Raw genomic sequence first — 20,749 nt, 5'->3', positions numbered from 1 at the left:
TGGAAGAATATGAAATGGACTGTTTAAGAAATAGACATCGCTGAAAACCAACCATAAAACACTTTTATCATTATTTTATTTTTTGCAACCTGATAACTATAGCGCGAGCTAACAACACAAACAAGAACATGCTGCTTTTGAATGGAGAAGCGCGTGGCATGTGGGCGCGCGCTGTCTTTGTGTATAAATAAATAACGCACGGTGCTGTGCATGCTGAATATTAATGGTTGAGCGATTTTTTATTTTTTTTATTTTTTTTACCAACTATTAGAACATTCTATTCATATCGCCATTTAATATTGTAAATAAAACAACAATTCGCAGTCCCATATGATTCATGCAATACCCGCGAGAAAAAAAGTAAACACTTGATCGTGGAAAGCTGGGTTTAACAATCTGTATTTCAATCCGTGTTATCGCTTATAATCGAACATCAGAATTGCTTATCCTAACTTACACCCTTGCCAAATTCAGCGTGCGATCTAGGAAAGGGGGAGTGCATAATGTGCCTTTAAAACTAAGTTTGCAGTGTAGATGGAATGAGGTCAGACAGAAAGCTTCTCATTGCACGCGCCGATTATTATTAGATACTATATTCAGCCAATGAACGGCGACGAGGTGTGGCTTTGGCTGTGGATAGGCTAGTGACAGCAGCTGATTGGCTGGAATCTCTTTTCTTTATACCTTCGGAAAAGGATAAATCCTTGTGAGGCGGTTTAGCAGAAGTATTGAAAGTTGTGAAGGGTGATAGGAAGTTCAGAGCATGAAAAAGTGCAGTCGCCTAAACCTACCGCATGGTCATACGACAAACTATGATGAAGACACTTGTCCGTTTCCATTAAACGGCTTCAGATACTTCGCGTCCAGAGCGCACTCTGGGTTCGTTTTCAGTCGAACCGGCAGTTGAACGGCAGACTGTTGATTTTGACGACGTTGCCGGGACTTGACAGGGATATGCGCTTTGTGGACGGCGTGTTGAACCAAAAGACAGTCAGCAACAGCAGCAGCAGCAGCAACTTTGTGTCCAGACTGACTAAATCATATTCCACACAAGAGTGAAGAAGAAAGACTCTTAGCGCTATCAACGCGTCTCGAGCTGCAGCACGTGTAGGATTTTCGTGCGCAATTAAAAGTTGAGACTGTTTGTAGCGCATGGGCACAGACCTGGCTATGGTGGAGCAAACGCACATCAGCAACAACAGCGACGTGCTCCCCGGCGATTCTATTGATTCGGGGGAGATGGACCTAGACATGGACGCGTCTCAGACCCCCGGCTCCCCAAACTCAGCTGGGGATAAAATGGACATCGCCTGGTGCAAAACCCCATCGGGGCACATCAAGAGGCCAATGAACGCGTTCATGGTTTGGTCGCAGATAGAGAGGCGCAAGATTATGGAACAGTCGCCGGACATGCACAACGCGGAGATCTCCAAGAGACTCGGCAAGCGCTGGAAACTTTTGAAAGACAGCGACAAGATCCCCTTCATCCGCGAGGCCGAGCGTCTGCGGCTCAAGCACATGGCAGACTATCCTGACTACAAATATCGACCTCGGAAGAAGGTGAAGTCATCCAGCGGCAAGACTGGGGAGAAGGGGGAGCGCGTGAGCGGCAGCCCCGGCGCGAAGTCTGCATCCAAAAAGAGCTCGAAATCTTTCAGCAGGACGCACAGAAAGTCCACGCCGATTGAGCTGACCGCCCACTCCGTCCCTGCAGACCACCACGCGCTCTACAAATCCAGGTCCGTCTCCGCCGCCAAACAAATACCCGAGAAACCAGCAAAGCGCGGGCATGTGTTCGGGGGATGCAGCTCTGACAGCAGCCCGCCCTCCGTCGCTGTGCCGGCCAGTCCCACTCTGAGCAGCTCGGCGGAATCCAGCGACCCGCTGAGCCTGTATGAGGACGGGCTAGCGAGCGGGAAAGAAGACGCGGAGCCCGCCGCGCGCTTTAAGTACACTCGCGCGCCGTCTCCGACGCCCTCCGCCTCGCACTCGTCCTCCTCGCAGTCGTCCTCCTCGGATGAGGAGTTCGAGGACGAGCTGGCGGACCCCAGTCCCGGCTTTGACAGCTTAAGCACCTTTGGCACAGCGCCTCTGGACAGAGATTTGGAGTTCAACTTTGAGTCTGGCTCCGGCTCGCACTTTGAGTTCCCCGACTACTGCACGCCAGAGGTGAGCGAGATGATATCAGGGGACTGGCTCGAATCGACAATATCAAACTTGGTGTTCACTTATTGAGCGCTAATAATGAGTCTGGTTGAAAGGAGAACTTGAAAATATGACTGGAGGACTGCAAAAATCCTCCGAGACGAGTCAGAAGACGAATCAACGACATGATTCCTCTTGTTTATCATGCAGCAGATACTGTGGGCTCTCATTATCCACTGACAAGAGTGCAGATGAAAGTGCTTAGCTTGCTCGTTTGGTGCTGGAAGGAGGCGCGCTTTGGACGCAGAGGAAGGCGTTGCGCGGTGCCGAGTTCACGTTGTGCGCCCTCTTCGACTTAAAAAGGGACGTTTTTAAACAGAAAAAAGTCTGGTCAAATGCTTGTTTTTTTGCTGGAGGTACTGAATGGAGGTGCTCGCGCTTGAGGTTGTTTACCAGAGTCGTTTGTTAGACCAGAATCGCATGCTTTCATTACGATTTAACTACGAAAGGCTGTTGAGAAGCGTAACTGGTGTTGATTCATTGAAACCGAATGGCAGCGCCATATCAGACGCAAAAACAAAACAATCACAATCACCAGCTTTTCTGTCGTCATGACATCAGGATTCAGACGCAACTCAGATGATATTCGACTCTTTACACTACAAATCAGGACCAAAATTCATCCGAGGAGCGTTCTCTCTCTTTCTCTGCCTTTTACTTTTTTCATCCTCGTTCTCTCGCAAGTAACTTTTAAGCGCTGGCATTTTTATATCGATGTATTTATAATGGCCAAACATTGCTCCCCTCAGTCAGTTGTGTTCTAGTCATTCTGTTGTGTGTATAGGCTACACATGCACATGTCCGTCTGTCTCGCGGAAGGGCTAGTCTTGTTTCGTATTATTTAATTGATGACCTCTCACATGGAACGGAGATTAAATGTTTCATTATTTTCTGAGTGTATTTTTGTACAAAATCTATCGAGGGGGTGTCAATCGGTGAATATCGCTGTTTGGATTTCCGATTTTTAAAACCAGGGGGTTGGGTTGTCTCCAGAATCTGCCCCCTAAACATGTTTACAGTGTCAATCCACAGGCTTCTTAAAGAGACAGTATCTACATTTCAACGACCAATCATCATTAGCCTACGATGCGCGCGCTGAATGAAGTTGTATGTAGCTGTAGCTGCAGCGACAGCTGCGATTTATCGTGTCCTTATTTGGGATACTGTACCTTTTGAATACCGATTTCTTTGTGCTTTTATAGTGACACGTTTCGGTTTTAACCACTGGATGGAATTACAGATACGGTCGAAATGCCTATAATTCATGAACAATGAAGTACGTCTTCACTCCATAATTGTACAAGGATATTTAATCTTTTCTACTTGTTGGCTAAATGTAGCTAATTGTTTTAGTATATTATGGCATGGCGAATAGCATTTTGTATTTCTGAATTCAGGTTTATGTAGAGCAGTTGTGTTTAAGGCAGAGGATCAACATGAAGATTTCTATGTACATTGACTGTAAAATAAGTAAAAGATTGCGTGTTTATGTCTGACGATGATATATCATGACAGGAACGAGAACATATATCTTTATACATCCCTATGTTTAAGAGTGTTGTTCATGACTTTTGGAATATATAGATATGTTTTATTGTTTCATTTTGTGCAATATGCTGTGTACAATATTGTTTTGTCTTGCCATACCATATCTCAACATTTGAGTAGTGAACTCAAAAGCCAGCCAATTGTGTCAAGTCACTGCCTGTCAGACCTCTGTACAGAACTTTGTCTTTTTCCAAGAAGGAAATAAAATCAGCTGGAACTGAACCTCAGTTGCAAGACTGTTTCTCTTCATATTCCCTTATTGTTTTTCCTAATACAATTTGTCGTTAAATTTAACATGTCATAAAACCAAAGAATCTTTCTGCACCACCATGCTTGTTCATTTCTGAGAGAAGCACTGCCCCACGAAGGCAAAACACAGTAACTACGCCAACACTGAAACAGAAAATGGCTTCACAAATATTTTGATTGATTTGAAATCACACAACTACTGTTACTGTGTTCTTTGCATGGCAGACCAGTAAACAAACCCTAGTTTGTTTCTGAAGTCTAAAAATGTAAACTGTTTCACAACTTTGATGCCTTAAAAACATTCCAATATAAAATATTAAGCTCAAAAGCTGAGAATAAATAAGATTATTTATCAATACCACTGATACAGTCCCCTGCATCATCATTGCATGTCACTCTAAATGAGACATATGTAGTGACGCATGGCCAAAAGATTGACTGATAGGCCTGTTGCAACCTGGAGGGACAGGGAACTGTCACATAATAATATTACACCACTGTTTCAATTCTCTAGTCCTTAGTAAACATCCATCCATTCACCCCTCCCTCCCCAGTTGTCCGCAATAAGACACAGACGGGTGGGTATGCGTCTAACAGAGGCGATCCAGACATCACAAACATGCAATAATCACATTACATGCCTGCAATATGGCATGTTTACATGAGGGGGAAAAAATAGATCAGATGGTTCGTCAGTGTCTCAAGAGCTGAGTGTTTCTGCAACTCGGCCTGAGTCATTATCTAGCATCATCCCAACTGATAGTGCAGGGTGTGAACCTAATGCCCTAGTCAAGTGTGAGCATGGATGCACACTGCAGCAAGAGGGTCTAGACATCGGCTCTGTGGGGGAGGAGTGTGAGACAGATGAGATGTCTCTGCCGGGAGGCTACATTGGGGGCGCTCAAGTGGATTGTTCAGAAGGGATGACTGCTGAAACCAATTAATTCCTTCTGGGTGCACTGGTTTGTGTCGGGAATGGGGAGGGGGCCCTCGAAAGATTTTTGCGTTAATCTGTTTACATCCCCCAAATGAGAAAAGAGACAGGAAGCCGTTTGAATACCACAGTTGTGCAAAGTAAAGATATGAATGTATCAGTCTGTCAAGCAGACTTGGATGATGGATTGTGTTGGGGTGCTGGTTGCAAACTCATGTATCTGTGTTACTTGCTATGCACTGACTTGTTATCTGGAGTCAATGACACAGGCAAAGTTCATATATATATATATATATATATATATATATATATATATATATATATATATATATATATATATATATATTGAAAATCCCCATAAAACACGAAAACACAACATGTGTGTGTGTGTGTGTACAATATATATATATATATATATATATATATATATATATATATATATATATATTGACACACACACACACACACACACACGTTGTTTTCGTGTTTTATGGGGATTTTCAATAAACACAAAGATTTTATACTGTACAAACTGTATATTCTATCCACTTACACTAACCCTGCACCTAAACCTTCCCATCACAGAAAACTTTCTACATTTTCAAAAAACATCATTTAGTATGATTTATATGCTGTTTTCCTCATGGGGAACAAAAAATGTCTCCACAAGGACAAAGATTTCGGATATTGCCATCTCCGTAATGTAGGTTGTACCAGGCCACACACACACACACACACACACACACACACACACACACACACACACGTGTTCGGGGTTACATACATCTATTTGTAACTAAATAAAAGAGATAATAAAAATTGCATGTTGTTTTTTATTTATTTATTACTGCCCGGAAAATCTATATCTCAAAAAAAAAAAAACCTTTTTGAATATGATGATCAGAGTTCTACTTATTTTGTCTTCTGGAAAACATGTACATATCTCATGTAGCTTCTGAAGGGCAGTACTAAAATGGAATAAAAAAATAAAGCACATGTAAACTTAAACTTAATCTTATTAGTAAAAAAATCTGTATTCTGTATTATATATATATATATATATATATATATATATATATATATATATATATATATATATATATATGTAATACAGAATACAGAATACAGATTTTTTTACTAATAAGATTAATTAATCACGATCAACACACTAAATAACTCTTTAGCACTGGCAGAAGGCAGCACAGATGGTTTGAATCAGTGCACTTATAGAGATTAGAAACACTTAGAAATATTTACACCGATCCACAAACTAGGGTCTCCACGCATGTCACCAATACAACCAGATAAGCTTTTGTGAATGTATATTTATTTACAAACATATATAAGCAATTTACTCAAAAACCAAGCCCTCAATACACTCAGTGACCTATATATTCAATTGAAGAAACAAATGTGAATCAACATATTTCAGAATCAACATATCTCTGGATGTGCTGTTAAGAAATGATTCATGAGTGCTCAGTCCACGACAAAATCATGTCAAAGTAAGATTATTATTATCTTGATATTTTCTAACCTTAAAAAAAAAAAAAAAAAAAAAAAAACCTAAGACAAGCTTGAATAAAGTTTTTCACAAACGTTTGTAGGTGAAATTGTAGGTGTCATGCTGCTAAGTGCATGGTATTGGACAGGGGGTGGGGTCATGGGTGAAAGGGGCGTGGTCTATCGAGCTGTCTAAGCACGTGCAGACAATGCATTATCATCAATACAAGCCAAACATCTGAACGCTGAAAGTTTTACGCTTTTGGATTACAACGATAAAACGGGATCACGCATCAATGGACTTTAACAAGTTTTAGATAAAATTCTTCGAAGATGACTTCCTGACATAGGTAAATGATTTTGCAATATTTTAGCGGGAGTTTTGGTGCGTCTGCTCTCAAAGTTGAGCACAAAGGGGGAGTGGAGTATTCCTTTGTTCATCTTGTAATGAACTGACTGGTCACAAACTTCACTTGGCCACACGATAGTGGGACGAGAACACAGTAACCGAATGGAATATCAGTACTGGATGACTTTTCATTAACCTGGCCTTTGATTTTAAGGAGCTCTTTGGGAATTGTATTTACTCACCACCACGATTGACACGAGGAATAATCAACAAAGAATGAACCCACACATTTTGGTCCATCTCTCCTAAACTTTATAATAATATATTTATATTATTATTATCTTGACTGTTAATCAAGATTTTGACAAGAACTAGGTTAGCAACAGGTAGATTGTTTTTCACTAATTCAATTTAGCAAATCTGCAAAAAAGAAAAAGAAAAAAAAAAGACAATCTGCAATGTATTTTTTTTCATAATTAGATTACTATATATATTGTCATGGTTATATTATTATATATGTTTCCATCTATTTAACTCGTCACAATAATTACATTTAAACGAGACAGTCAAACTATTCTATATTTAAACAGTTCATTATAATTGAAATATGATTAAAGTTTATTATTTTGACATGTACATTATAATTGATTTTAATCAAGAAAAAAAGCGTTCTTAAAAAGTGAAAGTTGGAAAGGTTGTAAGGTTGTTTTATAAATAAATAAAAATCACAGTGAGTTATAGTATTAGAAAGTGCAATGGCAAGTTTTAATGCTTAATAAATGTTTCAATCTCAGAGAAAGCATTTTGGGATGTTTTTTTTTTTCCTCAATTCCTTTGCTAGACAAAGTATTTCATTCTCACTGGTGCATCTTTTCAAAGACATGAAATCATGTTGAGGTCACTGGTTGTACAGTACAGTATGTGGTGATGATTACAGGTGTTCTTGGTCCTTTTAAAGTCATAGGTCACACTTGTTGTTCAGTGTTACAGAGAGTGGTTATTTTTTCCCCCACTCGTGAATGATATACAATAGATAACTATTTAGATATTGATTGAATGCGACACAAGCAACCTTTTCTGAAAAATAAGAAAGGAATAATGTGCAATACAGAAAGATCTGTAGTAGCTATAACACCAAGAGAGAAAATCTTGGACACTTAAAGCCACACTTTACAATGCATGAATGCATTAGTTATCAAAATATCAAACCAATTGGCCTTTTCTCAAAACTAATTTCACTTTTCTTTTTTTCTTTTTTTGCTGTTAACCAGCTGATTGTTGATGCATGTATGAAGTGAGTTCTCACAGGTGTCAGACCTCAGTGTAGTTTATCACATTGACTATGAACATGATGCACAAACATGTATGAAAGGATAAAAATGCTACCTTCGGAGGATACATTCCAAGGCATGTCTGAATCCAATAGTTAGCTTCATTTCCTGTCTCCTGAGATTCATCTGAACCATTTTTGAAGGCAGCATGTATCCTTCTCTGCCTTTGTTATCCCATAATCCTGTGCATTCTATTCTGTGACAGTTGAGCTAAAAAATATAGATGGCATCTGAAAGTGGCAGTTGGTGGTCATGCATGTTTTTTGAGCAACTTTTTCCACTTTTGATGTAATTTCTAGTGAGACATTACTACTGAAGTAGTTCAGTATTCACTCATTTATCATCACTTTCGTGATGTATCTTCGTGTGCAAACGTTGTCTGCTAAGTCATTACCTATGCTTTCGGATGCAGCCTACCACAAAGTCTATAAATACTTTCTGGCTGTATCTAAAATCTACCCTCATTATACTTTTTCCCTACTTTATTCCATTAAAATAGTCCAGTGAAAGAAAATGAGTTAGTGAATTTGGACCCTGGATATCTTCCGTCGAGAATTCTTTCTCACAGTGAATGGTGTATTCTGTGCATCAGTTATACACTCATTATTGAGGTGCATTGTGGGATCAAATAAGTGCCCTTGATCATGTCCACTATGGTTTCGGACACCACTACAATTGGTTGTCCCCTCAAATAGTGCACTGTATAAGGGTATATGGAGCGATTTGAAACGCATCCTTTGAAACTGACAAGGGGATCAGCTGGAAACTTCTACCCATCACTGCATTTGTTCTCCAAGTAAACTGTTTATAGGCCGTCTGCAGGGGTTTAGAGACACTGTGTTTGTGTATGTGTGTGAGAGAGCGACAGACATGGTGTATAATGTATGCCTGCTTAGAAAGGTTGCTACAGAGATAGCTGTGTTGCCTTGGGTTGTTGAAATGTCTTGTTTTGACATGCCTTGTCTTCCATACAAAAAAACAGGAGAAAAAAAAAGACATTGCAGGCATCAGAAGACAGCACAGCTAATTAGTCACTTTTGTGCGGGAAGCGTGGTGAGATGATGTCACCGGCAGTGAAGTAATTACTACCCATAAATCATAGTGTGTGTGTGTGAGGTAGGTATAGAGGAGCGAACGCTGGTTCTGGCAGCTCTATTGTCTTAAACTCATGAGCCCACTTCTGTCTCCTTAGCGGAAAGGTAAATAGACACCTTCTAGCTCTCAGACGTGCTTTAGGATGAGGGAGATGAACCTGAAAACGCTTCCGTGCCTGAGAACTGCATCGCCTCCCTATGGCTTCCAGTGTAATTATGCATCTGTTCAGCACAAGGGTCATTATTTTAGAAATTAATTTCAGATCTCAGAGTTTTTTCGGAGTAAAAGCTCTCCGGCTGCGCCGTGACATGAGGCATCATCCGCAGCATTCATTTTCTTCCCAGCATCACAGCGGTTGTTTTGGCACCCCCTTATGTTTTTTAATAGTTTGGTATCTTAGGGCCTTGTCAAGATCGTGGTAGAGGCCTTTGAAATTAGAGTGAGTTTTCTGTCAGCATATGCTTTGATTTACTTACTCCCCGTCTATCGCTCTCCATGCAGCCAAGAAAGCCTGATGTTTTACTGTCTCGAAACAGAGTGTGAATTTGCTGACGGTGCTAAACTGTAGGGATGCGCAGGCAGGGCTCCACAGGCTCTGCCCAGCCACACCACTTCTGAAGTTCTCCAGCACTCTCATGTGACAAGCTGTCGGTTTCTGACTGGGAGCAACTGGTAGAAGTTTATGACATGTTTATGTGTGGTTTGAATGCGCACATATGCTTGAAGGGTAGCTTTGCGTCACGACTGTGCGTCGGTGCTTTTTTCTGCAAGAGTTTATGATTAAATATGTTTTGAAGTGGAGCTGCTCTACGTTCTTCACACTTTTGCGCATTTGGAGGGACTGAAGGGCACATCTGGTTCCCCATAGGGTATTTCAATGGAGCTGAGACAGGCCTTTCTGAGTATATTGCTCTATTGAATGCTTATGTTTATCATGCAGGGCTTAACTAAGGAGAAAAATAATTGTAATTTTACAACAACAACTAAAAAAGAGCTGTGGTTGCAGAATAATTCTGTAAAAATACAGTAAAATGTTTACACAGCAACCCTGTACATTTTACAATTTAAAATAGTAATTGACATAAATCCAACTGTGCCTTTCTGTTGATTTAGCTAGGCCATACTGCTATTAAAATCTGTTTTGTATCTTTAACATCTATAACAACCACCATATAAACATAGATGGTAAGAGATAATCACAAGTACATCAGTTAAGCATAAATAACTTTTCAACGAGCCGAGGTAAATGCTAATATATAGAAGCCAAGGTGCACATGTTAAATACAGAACACCATGGTAACACATAAGGGAACTTACTGTTAAACAATTAACAGGTTTTTACTGTAGCATTTTTACAGTCTTTAAAGTTACATTCATTTTTTACAGTGCAGCAGGCAAGGCCTAAACTCTTTCCCTGCTATTGACGGAATTTTCCGTCATTTATGACCCAACGCTTCCCCACCATTGATGGAATTTTGCCATTTTTTCACTGTTATGCATCCTCTGAAAGAGTACAGAATCTCCGGATTGAAACACAGGCGAAGCAGAAGCATTGTAAGCGTGCTAATCAAACATTAAACTGCATATAAATCAAAACTTCTTATAAGGCTACCGAATGAAATGTTGCACCCACAAATAAATGTGCATAATAACTGTGCAAGCTTTGGGGACGTTGATGGACGCAATCTATAATCTGATCTGTTTTGATAATTGCTCTGAATCCGCTCTTTTATTTTATTTGAATTTTTTTAGAAAAACATGATTTTTTTTTTGATCAAAATGTTGCTATTTTTATGAAACTTACCCACATTCAAGTGTTAATAAAAAAGAATGCATGAAGCAAGAATTAATTTGATTTATTTTGCTTAAATGCAGAGGCTCTGTTATTTCTTTTGGTATATATATGTTCAGATATTCATACAACAAAATATTTGGGGGGCATGAAATGTTTGAGAAAATGATCAAAAATGCTAGCGGTGGCTGGAAAATAATTAAAAAAATGCTGGCGGGGAATGCGTTAAAGTCTTAATGTCTCAAATTTAAGGCCATTGTAAGTCTTGGTGCATACGGTACAGTATTAATTTTATAAAATATTAAATTTGACTGTGTAGATATCCTGAGCAGTGAGACTGTTGCAAATTGCTCTCCAGCACACAAGGAACACATGAACCTGGTGCTCTATTCGCAGCTCAATGCAAATGCATCACAGATGTTACTGTACTGTGAAGTCTCCTATCCTCTCTCTTCCCATCCTCTCTCCTGCTTTCTCATCAGAAAATCCCTTTATGGTTCAGATTGGCACACAACATCCAAGCTTCCTTGTTCCACCCAGAATAACCTCCCCTCCTCTTCCTCTTCTTGCCTGTTTTCCATTGCTGCTTCTCACTCACACCCTGACACCTACATATTACTTCTGTTTTCTTGAATCCATTCCTCTGTTATTCCTTTTTCCATATTAGTCGACTCCTGTAGAAAATGTAATTTGAGCTGAATGAGATACATTTCTGTGGTTTGGCTGTTTTGTAGCTTGTGGGCTCACAAGATTTCATACTTTATTTCTCGCCTGTGCAATTTTCAGCATGCATTACTGTACTAATTTAATCTATTTAATATTAAATAGATGAATCTATTTAATCTCTGTGCTCTACAAAATGCCAGTTGTATGTGCACTATATACTATATATGTTGGCCCATATTGATAGGATAGCATCTTGCAGTTGATGGAGATTTGTGGGAAGCACATCCAGGGCACGAAGCTCCCGTTCCACCACATCCCAAAGATGCTCTATTGGGTTGAGATCTGGTGACTGTGGGGGCCATTTTAGTACAGAGAACTCATTGTCATGTTCAAGAAACCAATTTGAAATGATTCGAGCTTTGTGACATGGTGCATTATCCTGCTGGAAGTAGCCATCAGAGGATGGGTACATGGTTGTCATAAAGGGATGGACATGGTCAGAAACAATGCTCAGGTAGGCCGTGGCATTTAAACGATGCCCAATTGGCACTAAGGGGCCTAAAGTGTGCCAAGAAAACATCCCCCACACCATTACACCACCACCACCAGCCTGCACAGTGGTAACAAGGCATGATGGATCCATGTTCTCATTCTGTTTACGCCAAATTCTGACTCTACCATCTGAATGTCTCAACAGAAATCGAGACTCATCAGACCAGGCAACATTTTTCCAGTCTTCAACTGTCCAATTTTGGTGAGCTTGTGCAAATTGTAGCCTCTTTTTCCTATTTGTAGTGGAGATGAGTGGTACCCGGTGGGGTCTTCTGCTGTTGTAGCCCATCCGCCTCAAGGTTATGCGTGTTGTGGCTTCACAAATGCTTTGCTGCATACCTCGGTTGTAACGAGTGGTTATTTCAGTCAAAGTTGCTCTTCTATCAGCTTGAATCAGTCGGCCCATTCTCCTCTGACCTCTAGCATCAACAAGGCATTTTCGCCCACAGGACTGCCGCATACTGGATGTTTTTCCCTTTTCACACCATTCTTTGTAAACCCTAGAAATGGTTGTGCGTGAAAATCCCAGTAACTGAGCAGATTGTGAAATACTCAGACCGGCCCGTCTGGCACCAACAACCATGCCACGCTCAAAATTGCTTAAATCACCTTTCTTTCCCATTCTGACATTCAGTTTGGAGTTCCGGAGATTGTCTTGACCAGGACCACACCCCTAAATGCATTGAAGCAACTGCCATGTGATTGGTTGATTAGATTATTGCATTAATGAGAATTAATGATTGAACAGGTGTTCCTAATAATCCTTTAGGTGAGTGTACATGTTAAAATAACACTGAAATTAACTATGGAATAAAACTTTTTTTCCTGTCAGCTGCATTAAACATCACAGCTCAGCATAGTTGAAATGTTTCTGTGATTCTATCAGCCAGGTTGTGTTTTCACGATTTTTTTTTTCTTTTTCTTTTTTTCTGCTGCTCCTACACTCTTAAGGCCCGTTTACAGCAAGAATAACTAAAACTATAATGATAACTATATTAGCATCCACATCAGCAGATGATAACGTTCTGTTTATTCTAAGCGCGCGCTGCAGTTTTGGCGTCTGCCGCTTTAAATTATCAAGCTCTTTAAAGTCTGGTGGATTCTGATTGGCTGTCAGTGTTTTTATCGTTCATCAGCTGGAAAAAAATAATTCTGAAAGTGATTCCAATGATATCCTCCTTCTGTGCCATCTCATAAGTTGTGATGTGGACTCTGCTATTCTTTTATACGATTTTTAGAACTATACCTTTATCTGTATTGTTATAGGTATCGTCCTTGGTGTGAAAAGGCCTTTAAAGATAAAGGTTATTTTTTTGGCATTGATGGTTCCATGAAGAACCTTTAAAATCCACTGAACCTTTTCATTGCACAATTTAAAAACAACAATTTTTTTTGGGATTATTACAATGTTCTTTACATTTAAGAAAAAAAAAGTGTTTTCTTTATGAACTGTTCACTAAAAGGTTCTTTGGGGAACCTAAAATGAATATTCTTTGACATTGCTGTGAAAACCTCCTTTTGGAACCTTTATATTTAAAAGTGTAATTAATATTACAGGCTCAGGTGACTGGCTCAAAAACAATCACATGATGCAGAAATATTTTATTTTATATTGTTTAATTTTGACTAATTAATTGAATTGAATATCATATTTTTAGAGATTAGAGTTTTATTTCAAGCATTGCAGGGCTAGTTATAGACAATTTAAAGGAGACATATCATGCTTTTAAATTGTTCCTTTTTACATATAAATCATACATTTGTAGTCTATATAAAGCGGAACTGCAATGTTGGGTCTGAATTCCTCATTATTATAGCTCCACAGGCCCCTTTTCTACCCCTTTTCTGATGTGCGTCTGAGAGCAACTCGTTTTGGTGCGGTCTCTTTAAATACAATTGAGACACTTCATACCCCGCCCCCTCCCCATGTTGCAGAGGTGACACTCGGTTCAACTCCACCCCGTTTGGCCATTTTTGTAGTTTGATAGCAGAGATACGATTATCTAGCGGCACAGAAACTTTTTATTCACACGTTATTAACAAAATGTCAACAACGGAAGACTTGTCCAGCCAGCCTTACATGTTCGAGCCAGAGTCGGAGCAGGAGCGAGATGAAAATGAAGACGACGAACCTGTAGAACAACGTCTTCATATGGATGTATCGCAATGGTGTGTTACTGTATTTACACATGAAACTTTGGTCTTCCGACCTTTTACCACCGTGTCGATTTATTTTGATTAATATGTGCGAGGGAGAGAGAGCAAGACAGCGTCTAGTTTGGAGACGGTGAAGTCTTGTTTACACTTTCGCCTGGCTCTGAAGAGAGAGAGTGAGCGCGCGCGCGACCGGGTCTCTCTCTCTGCTCGTTCTTTCAGTTAAACATGCGACGGTGTAATGAAGCGTGTGGGTTACTACATCCAACAACCGAACATTTTAACTTACCCTCTCGTAACTAGAGTTACTACAAAATTGCAGCGAGAAATAAAAATGGCGGATTGCTTAAATCATGTAAATTATGGTATGTGATAAGGTGACAATTAGAGATAAACTGAAAGGCAATGAGTTGCTGGAACTTTCTTTATAAGTTTTGTTACTACAGAACACATCTGTGAAAGCAATCACTGTATATTGCACTTGAGGATGAAGGTCAATGTCCTGTGATAGTTGGAGATTGGCTTTACACACTGTGTGTGTGTTTGTGTTTAAGCAGTTCCACATGGTTCAGGGAGGATTGAATAATGTTCCGGGACTACAGGAGACCCAGTCACTAAGAACTTTTCACATGGTGGAGACTGAGAGACTAAATGGTCTTCACTGCAATCTAAACTCGCAGTTTGCAGAAATCACCTTTGAACACCGTATTGACAAGGAACTCTTCCATGTCTGAGCTACGTAAACTGGAAGGTGAGAGATGTTTTCCCATGAGAAGTTTTTAGTTAATGTGCGGTGGTTTAGAAAAGATGAGAAGACTCTTGATTATGAGAGTAAGATCTGAAACGAGAGCTTTGAGGTGGGCGGCACAAATGAGAGAGTGGCAGACCTTTGGAACATCTGCCAATGTGCCTGTGAATTCTAGCAGATTCATTAGAGCAAGTAGGCGGAGGGTGTTTCAGTACTGACAGTTCACAATCTGCAGGAGGCCGCTCCACTAGTTAGGGTGTGGATTGTTCTACTCTCTTTCCTGACCCCCATCCAGTCAGCTGGTGTTCAAGGCAGCTTAGAACCAAATGTGCATTATGTCTTTACTCTAAGGAAGGTTAAATGGGGACAGTGCATTACTGTGAGAGAGAGCCATTGCTTGGTTTCTTGGAAGCATCTCGGTCAATATACACAAAGTGTCTGAGACACTGTGGCCATTAAGAACTACATATTCGAGACTTATTACTCTTTTGTTTAGGGTCAGTGAAATTCCATGTCTTAAGACTTAAGATATGTCATACATGCACTGGTGTGGAAAAACACCCTAAAGACCCTACGTATACAATAAATGACTATGTTTACACCGCAAGCCAAATTGACCAATTTATTTTGTCAAGTCAAGTCACATGTATTTATATAGCGCTTTTTACAATACAGATAGTTTCAAAGCAGCTTTACAGAGATAACAGGAAAATAATGCAAAAAGTTCGTTTCCAGAAGAAAATGGTATGTGGCTATATGGGTTGGGAGATGGGTTTGTTGAGGATCATTCCCAATGGCTGTCGTGTCAATGAGGCCTTCACAGGGGAGAGTCTAGTTGACACAATCTCTGCTGACACTTCAGGGATGCGTTGTGGTCATGTCTAGGTCCTCCATCTGGTCTGGATACGGCCCGGCTGACTACATCATGCATTGTGGTCGTGTCCAGGCGCAGGTCCACCATCTGATCTGGATACGGCTCGGATACGGCTGACTACATCATACGTTGTGGTCGTGTCTAGGCGCAGGTCCACCATCTGATCTGGATATGGCCCGGATCCAGCTGACTACATCATACGTCATGGTCGTGTCTAGGCACAGGTCCACCATCTGATCTGGATACGGCCCGGATCCGGCTGACTACATCATGCGTTGTGGTCGTGTCTAGGCGCAGGTACACCATCTGATCTGGATACGGCCTGGATCCAGCTGATTACATTAATCCTCGGAATAAGCAGAAAGACTAACATTAGCATAGATGCCATTCTTCTTATGATGTAACGAGTACATCGGGTGTTATAGGAAGTGTTCCCGGTTCCGGCTGACCTAATTTATGGAGCCTAATAATCATTTAACTGATTTGAATAATAGGAATGTATAATTTTCTATGTGTATGCCAGGTTAAAGAGATGTGTTTTTAGTCTAGATTTAAACTGACAGAGTGTGTCTGCTTCCCGGACAATGTTAGGAAGACTGTTCCAGAGTTTAGGTGCTAAATAGGAAAAGGATCTACCGCCAGCAGTCGATTTTGATATTCTAGGTATTATCAACTGGCCAGAGTTTTGAGATCGCAATAGATGTGAAGGACTATAATGCATTTAGAGCTCGCTCAAGTACTGGGGAGCTAAACCTTAGTACTTTGTAAGTAATCAGCAATATTTTAAAATGTATACAATATTTAATAGGGAGCCAATGCAGTGTTGACAGAACCGGGCTAATATGGTCATACTTCCTGGTTCTAGCAAGAACTCTAGCTGCTGCGTTTTGGACCAGCTGTAGTTTGTTTATTATGCGTGCAGGGCAACCACCCATATAATTTTGTGCATACAATGACTTGAATACCCATCTTCTTAATTAATAATTACTGAATTTTAAATCAGAACAGCAGCCCTAATGATATAATGAAGACAAATTAAATGGATGAAATTCTTAAAAAGAAAGTCTTAAGTTGTTTGTCATAATTTGTTATAGTATAACAGCATAATAATAATTTAATATAATAATATAATAATATTGCCTTTGGCAAGCACCACAAATAATGTTTATATTAACAGCTAATAATAATTATTATTAAAGTTGTTGTTTTTTTATAATATATTAATAAATAATAATAAAATGGTATAAAAGTTTTTTTTTCAAAACCATATGAAACCAACATAACAGATTTCATAATAATCTTTAATATGACATTCAGTGTGAAATGTCATTATTAAAAAAAAAAAAAGCAGATCTGTATTACACATGAGGGGGAATAAAAAAAGATATGGACTGCATTTGGCTGCAGTGTGAATGTAGCCATAGTCATCTGCGCTCTACTCATATAAAGTAATTAAGAATTTGTGTGTAAAAAGAAGTGCTAAATCTGTCACTTGTGAAGTGCAGTGCTTGTAGTGGTTTGTCAGTGGAGCCTTTTACTTTGGAAATAATGGTCTTAAGCTCCTAGCCTTTAATTCATTAGTGGCACCTAATACCTTCAGTTGCTTCATCAATATTCACTAATTGGTTTTAAAACTTCTCATGGAGTCTGTGCTGACAGTATTGGATGGAGTTGTTCTTCAGTCGGCTTTAACATTTGTATTCCTAATGCTGCAGTTCCGCCGACTTCTCTTAGAGAATCTGAAGAGTGTTGGCGCCATTTACCCTTTTTACTTGTCTTTTCTTTAATTAATCCCTTTCTAACTGTGGTGTGCAAAGAGAATCCTGTCTCATTAAGTGTCTAAATTCATGTGGCAGACTTGTGCTTTTATAAAAGGTACCAATCAAGGGTGTTAGAATGGTGCACTGTGCTTTTATTATAAGAATCTAATGCATCACTGTTGGCTTTTCAGCACAGTGTGTAATGGCCAACTACGGCTCATGTGCTCTGAAGTAAGTGCAGTCATAGCTGATTGCTTACTAGCTAAAGGGGACAAACCAAGCTCTGCTTAATACAAAGTTTACTTTAGCATTGATGAGGTTTATGACCTCAAGGAACTCGGCCACACATTAAATCTTTGATTCACTGCGCTGTACTGTGAACAGTTTGTACTCATGTTGTACTCCTCTAGGTGACTAGTTGGGGATCAAGCTGCATTTACTCAGCCTGGACAAGTCCAGCTCAGTCATGTTGACTTGATCTATGAAAAATAATGAAACGTGGTGCTAGGCCATTAGTCATTTTGATGGAGTGTGTTGACATTGTAGTGTCTGTACCAGTTGCTTTTGCTCCTGGTTAGGACCCACAGCACTGCTCATTTTGTATGTCTCCGTTATCTGACATCAGTTCATGGAGCTCTCTGATACAAACTGATGATGGTCTGAGACTATGGAAAATCCTTCTTCCCTGCTTTACACACACGCACACGCGCGCACACACACAGACACACACACACACACACACACACACACAGTGTTGGGTAGTAACTGATTATATGTAATCTGGATTACATAATAGTGTTGCACGGTGTACCAATACTTCAAAAGTATCGCGATACTCGGAAATTAAAAACGTCACGATACCTAAATTTATCAGTATCGATACTTTAAAAAAAAAAAAAAAAAAAACGCCTCCCTATGGACGTCTGTGTTTTTTTCCTGACGCACGCAGCAAAGAACCTGCCGCTGTCAGTGTCATGTGACAAAACGCTACAGCGAGATGGCTGCATGTGCGAGCACAAGTGGCCCACGACTCGTAGAAAAAGATGACGCGAGGAGTGACATATGGAAGTACGTTGCCTACCTTGCTCTGTTGCACGGTGCACCGATACTTCAAAAGTAGATCGGAAATTAAAAACGTCACGATTCCTTAATTTATTAGTATCGATACTTCTAAGAATGACCGCGTTCCAGATTTGTAAGGCCGGCGACACACTGGCTGCGTGTCGTGTCCGTTTTCATTTCGGCTCCCATGTTAACTGCCTGCGTGACACGCGTCTGGGCGCAGCTCGAGACGCGCGGAAAACGCGTGCATGCTAGAAATAGAACCAACGCCTATTTTTCACGCGACACGCAAGCGTGTTGGAAGCGTTTCCAGGCAAAATAGAATAGGAAAAGATGTTTCTATGTCATTTTGACACGAATACATATTAATAAATGACATTTTGATGTTTGAAAGTTTTGACATAAATACAATATAAATGTAATTTAAAAAAATATTATCGATTTTCAAATATTGCACTTCTCAATACAGAACGAATTATTATGTAGCCTATTTTGCCGTCAACACTGCCGACGTTGTCTTTGCTGCTATATATTTAGAATTCAGAATCAAGATAAAGCTCTTATGTTTCTTATGATAAATGAGATAATGCTGCTAAATTTATAAAAAATGTTACCTTGAATGTCATTGCTCTAATATATTTTTTATATTTTGATATTTCATATTTTGTTCAAATGTTTAATATATCTGCTGTTCATATGTTCATTTATTAGTGTGTTATATGATTAGAATGTTGTCCCGGTTTTAAAATAAAGCACAGCAATGATATTTGAGAGTGTTTCTCCCTTTTCAGGAAAAGTATCGAAAAAGTATCGAAATCGCAATACTTGACTTGGTATCGGTATCGAAACAATAATTTTGGTATCGTGACAACACTATTACATAATCACATTATGGAAATTAAATAGGCCTACTTGTAGTTAGATTATATTGCATTTTAAAATACTCGTAATCAGACTACAGTTAAGTTTTTATGGATTACATGATTACTTGATATTCACAAAATGGCAGCAAATTATTCATAATTCAGTGATTCTCCCTAATTCTCCTAAATTTATCTTTTAAAATTTCCTTTCTAAAAAAGCCTATTGCTAATATATATTGGAAAGTTTTCCAGTTTTGTGGAATTGTGCACACAAGAACTGCTACTAGTTAGGCAGCTATAATTAAACGGCACAAACAAGGAAATAATTTTTAGTGGGTTTTAAAACCCTCGATTTCCGACATAGATGAGCAACTATTTGGATACATTAATCGGCAAAAAAAAAAAAAAAAAAAAAAAAAATCATTGTTATACAGTCTTTTTGTTTAAATCTCGTTGAGTAGGCCTACCATATTTGTCATGCCTAATATCGATCTAGCTACAAGTGTGCAACAAGTGTCTCATATAGAAGCTTCCCTGAGCAAATGCAGAGTAGCATTATAACAACTTTCAACACACTCAAATGCATCTAATATGATAAAACAGTGCTGCGTTACCCCTCATACGCATGACCAGAAGAAGCGGAGCAGTCTGCGGCATAATAAAAGATCCACTACTCTCGAGCTGTGTGTCGTGCTTGTCTCTCATTAGCAATCGCTCCAGCGGCCTCGTTCAGCTCCAACGGCTTTCGTAACGTTAATAAATCTTAATACATTACTGGTCATCCATGAATATGATTTCTGCCCGAGTCCCGTTGTATTCTCCACCGGCTGTAGGGGGAAGACAACAACTCCCATGATTGCGCGAAATCAAGGCATCATCAAGCTACGCCTTTATGAATAAACGACCTCCAGTGGTGAAAAATTACATAGTGTGCCTTTAAGATTTAATTCATTATTAGCTTTTCATCAATTTACGAACCCCCTGCAGTTCCTACTAGGGTGAGAGATATGAACATTTTGGGAGATACCGATAATTCTTTATATTTAAAAGCCGATAACCAATTT

At 39.6% G+C, this 20,749-nt stretch overlaps 2 protein-coding genes across 2 annotated transcripts in view; both read left to right on the top strand.

The window, feature by feature from the left end:
- The first annotated feature begins 264 nt into the window (after positions 1 to 264).
- Positions 265 to 3,975, top strand: sox4a (SRY-box transcription factor 4a). The gene has a single exon (XM_084131006.1). The coding sequence runs from the start codon at positions 1,153 to 1,155 to the stop codon at positions 2,233 to 2,235; it is 1,083 nt and encodes a 360-aa protein (XP_083987132.1). The 5' UTR covers positions 265 to 1,152; the 3' UTR covers positions 2,236 to 3,975.
- A 2,549-nt stretch (positions 3,976 to 6,524) lies between these two features.
- The window catches only part of nrsn1l (neurensin 1-like), a 207,699-nt gene continuing 193,474 nt past the window's right edge, over positions 6,525 to 20,749 (top strand). The window contains exon 1 of the mRNA XM_084130673.1: positions 6,525 to 6,789. The gene's annotated coding sequence lies outside the window, so the exon portion shown is untranslated. The remainder of the gene's footprint in view (positions 6,790 to 20,749) is intronic.

The sequence above is a fragment of the Abramis brama genome (assembly GCF_963993115.1).
Source record: "Abramis brama genome assembly, chromosome: 12".
Classification (NCBI taxonomy): Eukaryota; Metazoa; Chordata; class Actinopteri; order Cypriniformes; family Leuciscidae; genus Abramis; species Abramis brama.
This window is presented reverse-complemented; position numbering and strand designations above follow the sequence as displayed.

Excerpts from the sequence above, each read along its gene's own strand:
- sox4a (XM_084131006.1), top strand. The coding sequence starts at position 1,153 with ATGGGCACAGACCTGGCTATGGTGGAGCAAACGCACATCAGCAACAAC.